Source organism: Seriola dumerili, unplaced genomic scaffold (genome assembly GCF_002260705.1).
Source record: "Seriola dumerili isolate Sdu_G_001 unplaced genomic scaffold, Sdu_1.0 BDQW01005691.1, whole genome shotgun sequence".
Taxonomy (NCBI): domain Eukaryota; kingdom Metazoa; phylum Chordata; class Actinopteri; order Carangiformes; family Carangidae; genus Seriola; species Seriola dumerili.
Window position 1 is genome coordinate 54,264 of NW_019179946.1, and position 9,351 is coordinate 63,614.

At 39.6% G+C, this 9,351-nt stretch overlaps 1 protein-coding gene across 4 annotated transcripts; it reads right to left on the reverse strand.

Annotated features, from left to right (window-relative positions):
• Positions 1-435: 435 nt before the first annotated feature.
• nup54 (nucleoporin 54) lies at positions 436-9,093 on the reverse strand. 4 transcript variants are annotated; one of them, XM_022769810.1, is made up of 15 exons: positions 9,024-9,093; positions 8,485-8,592; positions 7,673-7,759; positions 7,427-7,462; positions 6,792-6,878; positions 5,392-5,550; positions 4,574-4,800; positions 4,294-4,481; positions 3,969-4,165; positions 3,804-3,858; positions 3,209-3,302; positions 2,369-2,476; positions 2,031-2,150; positions 1,576-1,686; positions 436-968 (listed from the first exon to the last, which is right to left on the reverse strand). In XM_022769810.1, exons 1-15 carry the CDS (start codon positions 9,064-9,066, stop codon positions 840-842), a joined length of 1,749 nt encoding a protein of 582 aa, XP_022625531.1. In that variant the 5' UTR covers positions 9,067-9,093; the 3' UTR covers positions 436-839. The 4 variants fall into 4 exon arrangements, with proteins under 4 accessions (XP_022625531.1, XP_022625533.1, XP_022625532.1 ...); XM_022769812.1 differs by lacking the exon at positions 8,485-8,592 and having other exon boundaries at positions 9,024-9,079; XM_022769811.1 differs by lacking the exon at positions 7,427-7,462 and having other exon boundaries at positions 437-968.
• Positions 9,094-9,351: the final 258 nt, after the last annotated feature.

The following is a 9,351-nucleotide window of genomic DNA, read 5'->3' on the forward strand; positions in this document are numbered from 1 at the left end:
ATAATAATATAATATTGTAGTACTACTTACTACATTAAGTGTTTTTGCTTGTTTCAAGTATAACAATCATGCATCATCTTATTCTGCAGAACTAGCATCACAGTCATTAGGCGCTACTTCCACAAAGGTGTAAGCAAGTACATGGATACTTTATTTCTATCTGTGCTCTCAAAACCATGGTGTAATTCAGACCCTTAGGATATGGGTGAGCCGTCTGCATGAGGGGATATAATCTTTCTGAAAGCTGCTTAATCAGTTCAACTGCCAATCAGTCTTTCATCCTTATGGGGATGTGAATCCAGGACATGAATCCTATCAACTCAAGCCCTACTTTGATGAGATGTTGGAAAAGGCTAGTCTGAAGAGGTAAACACAGGGACCACAACAATGCACCTGTATGATGTATGTGTGTGTATGTAAGAGATGCAGTGAAAAACTTGGTTTTCAATTTAAATGAAATTTTAATAATATTCTAACAGCATAAAAAAGAAATACAAAGATGTATTTACAATGTATTCAATCACAACACACTCAATCCCATGACTTGTTTACATGCCAATCACACGCATAGTCGCATATTTATAATCTGACGTGACATGAGGGAAGCCAGCTATTATTAGATGATGTCGAGTCTTTCCATTAAGCTGTCTACATCGGTCCAGAAAGATTAACCAGTCATTGTGTTGCTGGTACAGATAATGGGGCAAATCCTGATAAACCTGGCAAACTGCTGATAAAAAGGACATGTTGACTGTTCTTTGTGACCGGTATACCCCCTTTTCAGGAAATTGATCGTGAAAGTAAGAGTCAGAGCACATGTGTGTATTTGTTGGGTAGACTCAGCTCAGGATGCCTCCTCTCATGTGTCCACTGTCGCTCAGCCCGTGCTCTATAAGTTTGATGTCTTCCAAGTCGTCTTTGATGACACTGATCAAATGACTTAAACCATCCTGCTGCTGCTTCAAGTGCTGAAAGTGGGAGACAAGTAAACAGTGTTTCAGTTGATGCCAACAGTTTTCTAAAGACAAGCATGGTTTCGAAAGTCACAAGTGTGCACTAAAAAGGTCTGGGCCTTTATTTATGAAGCTCCGCAGAGTAGGAAATCACCACTAACTGGCCAAAATTTCCCAGACTGACACATTTTCGTGTTTGAGAGGAGTCCAAACAAGTTAGGGGTCGCTGGGAGAAGGCTTTTGGCAGATATTCCATGAGGACAGATGTTTTTGCAATGCTTAATGACAGTAAGCTTACTAAAAATTTTTCTGACTGTGTGTGGGATACACAGGAGAAAACACAGCGTCTCTGCAGAAACTAAGTCCTCACAAGTCAAAATGGAAAACGCAGCTGAGCAACAGTGATTAGTCTGTCAGGACCTTCAATCACACTCACAGCCCCTCATAAAGCAAACAAAAACTTGACTGGATGTCACTTGCACAATGAAGGTGATTTACTTTCAAGTACTACTCTGACAAAAGAGTGTTTTTGGTCTTAATAAAGACCAATAACTTAATAAATACCGGCCCTGGACAAGAATGACAGGAGAAAAATGCATTGTGTAAATTTTCTGACTCTCACTTGTTTGATTTCTCTGAGCAGGTCTGCATCAACACTGTAGCGCTCTTCTGATCTCACAGCTCCAAAGTGGTTTTGCATCCGGATTTGGGACATTAGTTCGTTCAACCGACCCTAGAAGGTAAGACAACACAAATACTATAAAACATCAAATTAAAACTTTGATGCTTGATTGAATGAGATTTGTAAAAATTGAAATATTATAGCCTAAATAATCACAGAAATGATTGTAATTACAAATATGGTTTCTAAAATATCCCAACATTAGTAATGTTCTTACACAAACATTACACTGAATTTAGAGAGTCCTTGATAATTAAAACCTGTAAATATGATATCATACAATTCTAAACATGCAGCGAAGCCACTACCCTGATTTCAGGTCTAGTAGTAATCGCGCTACATGAATGAAAAAACTGACACTTTAGACAGTGTGCACTTGTAACAGCTACACTTGCCTTGAACTGTGTGGGAGCATTGAGTTCAGACTGAATGGTGTCCAGCTGCACCCTGAGATGCTCCTCATCCACTTGGATAGCGTAACCACTTTTCCTCTGAATCTCCTGTTTAATCAGCACCTGCCAAGAAAACAGAGGAAGAGGAGGATGAGTGATAAATATAAAAGAATTACGGAAGCAAGAAAGATAAATCAGGGAAAGATGCAGTCATCGTTGGGGCGTTCATTCAAACACCATGAAACACTCAGATAGTTGTGATTACAGTTTGTTTCACTTCTCTTGGAAAACGAGAGCTAGAAATCAACTTTCATTGAACGAAGTTTGAAAAATGAAGCTACCTGCAGCACTCTGTGAGAGAGATCCATCAGTTTCCTCTTGTATTGGGCAATCTTTGCCACTGTGGTCGCCTGGTTCTTCTGCAGTTCACTGATGTCACTGGAGATTATCTGTAAGGCCAAATATGTGTGTGAGTGAAAACAGGGAGGAGGAAAATTGTTACCATGTTTAGCATTTCTCACAGATTTCAAGTTTTATTTTAGCCCCATGAAGCTGTAAGCAATCCCTGCCCTCCTGCCTTAGCTTGAAAATATTACATGATGTTTTTATATTTTCCTCAGCAACATACTGCAACAGAACAGACATGCAGTATAATTTCATATAAACTTGCAGATGCATTTTATGGTCATATTAGCGAGCTGCTTTTGACAGTGCCCCAATTTGTTTTGCAAGTAAGTTTTACAAGCATTTTTCCTGTCTATGCATCATGGTTAGTTACCTTATTATCTCACATGATGCATCTGCTGTAAATATCCTCACACCCAAACTAAGCTTAACATACATGACTGTAACTGAAGGGGACTTTTATTCACCTAATTTATTGTACTATATTGTCCTAATTTATTGTCTTACTATTAAATAAGCCAAAACTATTTTTGAAAGACCTCTGGATTCTTCCACCTGCAGCTGTACTTGTAATAGTAATTTCAGTTGTCAACAACCAGTTGGCAGCTAGCATGAATCGGACATCTGTGTACTCTGTCCTTGACACCACTAAAGCTGCTTCAAAATTCCTTTGTTGATAATCAGAAGGCTCTGTGCCCATGTCCAGTGAGTTTTTTTTTTTTTTTTACAATTACAGTCCTAAGACTAGAAACAACAGCAACAGTGTTTTCACTTACATCCACTCTGGTCTGATGCTGTTTGGTCATCTGCTCCTGGATCTGCAGCCTGCGAAGGAGCTCCTTAAAACCCACCATAGGTACTGGGATTAACCTGAACAAAAACATTAATTAAAGATTAAGGCTCTAGTTAAACAAGGAAAACCAGGAAAATGTGTGCTGTAATGGCCATTGGTCAGGGGACCATAGGCCATCTTTATTCTTTTGTTGAAAGACAAGTGTCATGTTGTCAAATAAGATAAAAAATAAATTGTGTTAAGCCTCACTTTAATACTCTATATCATATTTCAGATATTGAATGTGAATCTCTGCAACGGAAGTGGCAAGTGCAGTTTGACTGACCCGTAGTCAGAATTTCCGCTATTATGAGATGATGAATACCATAATTTCCCTTTAACTGTGAAGTATACTGTGGATGTGCCATGGGATGTAAGTTTAGATTTCAAATACAACTGTATTAGCTGTGAGAAATTAAAACGCATCAACTGGTGGACCTAAAGAATCTCCCAGTCTTTTGTAACTGTTCTCCCCCTCAACACATTCCTCATATACCATCAATAACGAAGTCTTGAAATTACATTCTTAACCAACTTACTTCTCTGGGTCAGGGTTGTCTACCTTGGCCTGTTCCCAAATGATAGGGTCCACTCCTAGTAGGGAGAGACAACAACTTAGTAACAAAACAAAACTATTAAATCACAGATCGACAATTTGCTGAATTCAGTGAGAAGATGCCACAAACATGCAGGAACACTCGTACCTGCGGGAGCATTTTGCAGCAGCTGTTTGAGCTGTGCTGGTGACAGCTCTGTGCGTGTGACAGACATGGCCACTCCAATCTGTGTGAGCTGGACCTTGATGTTGGCCTGCTCCAGATAACTGAAGAGTGTGGTTGCGGGGATCCGCTTGGAGGTGCCATTAGCAGAACGCTCCACCACGTAAATGATCACCTCTGTCCTGAGAGACAGAAGACACATGAAGAAGACCCCTTATTTGTTCATGACGAATTTGTCTATTGTCTACATTAAGAGTTAGGAAACCATGTATATAGTAGTAGTACTGTAGGACATGTTATAGACACTTACTGGTCATTTGGCAGGGCTTTGACACCATCTACATTGACAGTGAGTGTTTGGTTGCTTCCCAGGACCTTATGGAGAGACTCCACCAGCTGCTGCTGCTGCACTCGCACATCAGCTTCCTTTTTATTGAGAACCAAGACCACTAAACCATCCTCATCCTTACTGACTGGGACACAGCTATAGCCCACTGCCTAGGAAACACAGGACACAAACGGATATGGAGATTCAACTTCAAATGAACCAACCACACTTCCAGCCTCTCTAATCAACTATCCCTTTTTACCTTGAACCTGCAGAATGGGTTCTCCAGTGTGAAGTCCACAGGTGGGTTGTTGTTGCTGTAGTAGCCCTTCCCTGTGCCCCAGTACGCCTGTAGCTGGTTCCATTTAGCTAAGATGGAGTCACGCTCATCTCCCAACAAGGTGGGAGCTGACAGAGCAGTGACCTGCTGGTAAAGGTGGGTGGGCTGAGCCTGACCCTGCTGCTGAGCCTGCTGGCCGAACAAGCCTCCTGGTATGGGGAAGGAGAGGTAAAATTACATATGCAGAAACAACTTTATGTTTATGTTTTTAGGGGAAAACTACTCAGTTAAATAATTGTTATTTTTACAACGTGTTTTACAATTATACAAAGTCTGTGTAACTAAAGGCTTATATTTCAGCCTCAGCACACTGATGGTTTGTTGACTATGTTTAAGCTTAAATCTGTCACTTTCTGAGTGTTGTCGCCCTCTGCAGCAGTGAGGTGTACAGCACAGTTGGTAAAGATTGTAGGTGAGCTTGCTATATATTCCTGAATCAATGCAAAAATGCTGCAAAAACACAGCTAACACTTAAAAAAATATATATATATATTTATCATCTTTGCTTGATTTTGAAATGGACAACATACAAACATGTGAAATGAACTGTTTCCTGTTTTAAAGAGACTTTTCTGGCAAAATCATCCAGGACAGGCCGATTAACATTTCTGCAAACACAGAGAATGCACTTATTTGTGCGTTTTATGATGTTCCTCCCGTAACTAGGTTTTAATGTTCTTTAATGTTCTAATCTTCACCCAGAAACAATAAAACTCTTATTTGGAAATATGGGCTCTTACCTTGCTGCTGCTGAGTTGACTGGATATTAAAGCCTCCAAACCCACCCAGGCCAGTCGTTCCTAATCCAGTCCCAAATCCTGTTGTCCCAGCAGCGGTTCCTGTGCCGAGCCCAGAGGAGAAACCAAACCCTTTGTTCTGCGTGTTACCAAACAGGCCTCCTGAAACAGAAGAGTGCGCCAACACATTGAGAAAATATTACCTTCAATAATGCTACTGAATGCCAATAAAGTCTACAGAAATATTCTGCCGGCTTTGCAGAAGGATCATTGCAGGAATTAAAGGAAGGACTTGCTGTTATGGTAGAGTGACTGAGACATCTTGTGGAAGCTTCTATAAGTGTTGGCATTTTAAAACAAAGCTGAGTATGAGGCAGTATGCAACAGCAGGATGAGTTAAGAGTTACGCTAAATTTTTACATCTCCAAATAAGTTCTTAACAATTTCTTGAGAGTTTCTTGTGAAGTGCTATGTAATTACTACTTATAAAGAAAACAGGTTGCAATGTTCTTAATAGTTGTTTAGATTTTAGTTAGTGGTGTTGAGTTCAAAAGCAGCTTTTGATTTCCAAAGGCATTTCCTTGAAATATCAGTTTTATTTAAACCTAAGTCAAAGATTATTTAATATTTACCTATCATTGGAAGATTTATTTTTGATATGTGCTGAACTGCATGCCTGCCTTGGGAAGAACAGCACACTTTTTTATGCTCAGTTGACCTGCTGTGCACTGACTTAAGAGACTCTAAGTTACAATAGCTTAGCAATGAATGTTTCTTTCCAGGAAACTTCTGAAATTATTTGGAATTTAAGAATCCCCATAATATAAAGGGTTACTATACTATATTATTGAAAAATGTGCCAAAATCAGTTTTCCTGTTCTTCAATTTTTTTTAACCCTATCTAATATTATCTCATCCTAGCTTAAATGTTATTATATTAAATGATTAACCTATTGTCTGTATTAGGCTTCATTTAAAGGATTCAAGTCATGTTTTTAGTTTCTTTTTTAATGCAACATACATTTAGACCTCTGCACTTCAAACAATAAGAATGAAACACACAACAGGATTGAGTACTCAAAGGCAATCACTGAGCAAGATGATATTCACAGCATCATCTAAAAAAAAGCACTTAGATCATAGAAGAGTCAAGATTTTTGTTTTGTAATTTCGACTCAACTGTACTGTACTCAGGCTGGATATTTTCATCATATTGTAATACGGCTGATAAAACCCGTCTTTGATGATCATTGTCTCAGCTGGGCAAAACTGCTGAATGTCCCTTTTTTATTTATTTTTTTGTGTACATGCATATTTTCTGTCTGTCATGAACATAAATGATAACAAAAAGAAGAGACATTTCATATTTTGTTGTTAAAACTGAAGGCAGCTCTACAACTGACCTGCGGTGTTGGAGGGAGCAGCAAAGCTAAAAGTGGACCCTGCTGGAGCAGCAGTTGTTGTGGTCGTCCCAAAGCCACCAAATGCACCTGAAAAACAAAGCAAATGATTACAAATGAGATAGAGGGTGTGATACAAAAGGAGGTGAGAGAATGAAAAAATGAAATTGCTTACTATTTGACATATAGTAAAAGTTGAAATCACAACTAAGCCTTTAAAGATTAATAGTAAGGAAAATTGAATTTTCTTTCCATTCAATCTAGAATTCCTCTTTTATCTTACATGTAAGGTGAATATGTACTGACTTTCAACAGGAATCAAATGAAATGAGTGCATAATTTAACATTTAGTCTCCTCATGCAAACGGAGACAACAAAGCATCACATTTTATAAGATAAATCACGAGGTGACATGAAAAAGCATTGCACCACATAGATGTGAAAATGGATGAAAATGTGTGTTTACAGACACAGACTGTACTGAGTAATCAATCACAAAGGTCATCTACCTGTGCTAGCCAGGCTATTACCAAAATTGAAAACAGTGCCAGTGGTGGTTGCTGTACCAAAGCACCCCACATTAAAGCTGACTGCTGCTGGGTTGGCATTTAAACCAAACCCCCCAAAACTAAACCCACCAGCCGTGGTGTTTCCAGCTCCCAGCCCCCCAAATCCTGCAGCCAGTGAAGGCAGGCGGCAAGAAAGAGAGAATGACATGAAGGAGTTAAATGACAGGATATCAGGCTTAGTATGGGCTCATTAATTGTAAAAAAAAAACAAAAAAAAAAAAAAAAAAAAAAACAGTCCTCCGACACCTTAAAAAAAGACATGGCTTAAAAATTATACAAAAACAACGTGCTTCGTAAATAAGCTGTGTATTTTACCAGTGTTGGTGGAGCCAAAACCAAATCCTGTGGCTGGTGCAGCAGCAGCAGTGGTGGTGGCTGCCCCAAAACCAGGAGCTGTAAGAGCTACAGAGAAAAAGCAGACACAACGCAGACTGCGAGTTAAACTGGCACACTATCAGATTTGAATACAACAAGTATATCCAAAAATAGCCAACACAAATTTGCTATACCAACCAGTTAGTCATCATCTGTGAAGCCTTTGCTCACATTAACCCAAAATATAATGCTTGCTAATACTTCTGATAAAGCATAAATGTCACCAGTGTGTGGCTGTTCGTAACAGTATGTTTTAGTTTTACAAGAGAAAAGACTTCAAAGACGAAGCTCAAAGCACACAACAAGCATGACTTAAGCACAATCATGAGCTTATAGTATAGGTTCAGTTTTTTAAGAATCTGTCTTAAAACAGTAGTCCAGGAATTCGAATAACTCAGACAGCTGAAGCATCATGTTAACCTCACAATTTTCTGCATGCATTTCTGCACAGCAAAGACTGTGGATTTCATCCTCTATCACACACATTGAATTAGGAAGGGCTCTCTTAAATGCCAGTATGAACAGGAGGAATGATCACAGGGGGCAAACCCTTATGTTCATAGATTATTGAACTGTTTGACGATAAACTTGAAAAAAATAATCATTATCATTTAAAACTGGTTGATATGGCAGATACACATCTGGTCACCTCCCCCGGGGGTCTCTAATAGGAAGAGGGTGAGTCCAGTGACCACTGACCAAAGCCAGAGCAGAGGGGCCCCCGTCAGTGACGATCGGGGCCCTGGACTTACTGCCGAATCCGGATGAGGCGGTGGTGGTGGTGGCTGCGGGGCCAAAGCCAAAAGCTGTAGATGCTGTGGTCTTAGCACCAAATGTACCGAATGAAAACCCAGGGGCGCCTTCACAAGAACACAGAGAGAGCTTTGGGTGTTAGGACAGTGCAGCTACGACGGATTTTTAAATCAGGAACAAACGTTAGCTCACACAAACACCAGCTCGTGAGGACCGTTGATTAGCCAAAACAGCTAGCCAAGGAGGCACATGCTAACAGTACACATATAATAAAGACGGCTATCTAGCCTACTTGAAAAAGGGGAATTAACATTTCTTGCTCAACAGTTTACTACCTTTACTTTACTGCAAGCATTTCTTATTGAGGTTATCATTAGCCGGTAGATGTCATGCGTTCATGCTACGGCAGTTTGATATGAGCTATCAGCTGATTATTTACATTTATCGCTACTCTATGGACACCGAAATAACACTATCTTTCCAAAAAAATATGCGGGATTTTTCCAGCCTCATTAAAATACTCTTAAATTGAACATACTTGCAGCTGTGTTTCCCGTGGCGCCGCCAAAACTGAACGCCATGTTGACTACCACCAGAAACGGCTTCTTCTTCTTCCTCTTCTTGTTGACATAAAGCAGCTATCACCCAGCAAACGGCGCAGTATCGCCACCTGGAGTCAGGACAAGAGATGACTACTACCTACTGCAGGGATGAGACTAGATACATAAAGAAACTCAGCTTTGAATAATAATTTGTGCCCATCAAAAAGCCCAATTGCTTGGTTAGAAATTCTTAAAATAATATTTATGCTAACTCTCTCATTGATAAATTCAGAATCTATGAATATGCAAATATTTTCATTTCAA

What these genes read in the sequence shown, in the direction of transcription:
- nup54 (XM_022769810.1), bottom strand. Translation starts at nt 9,066, where the DNA reads ATGGCGTTCAGTTTTGGCGGCGCCACGGGAAACACAGCTGCAA. An exon ending in CGCCTCATCCGGATTCGGCA is followed by an intron (nt 7,760 to 8,484) that starts GTAAGTCCAGGG and finishes TTTTCTCTGTAG; the next exon opens with CTCTTACAGCTCCTGGTTTT. An exon ending in TGCTCAGAGAAATCAAACAA is followed by an intron (nt 969 to 1,575) that starts GTGAGAGTCAGA and finishes TCCCACTTTCAG; the next exon opens with CACTTGAAGCAGCAGCAGGA.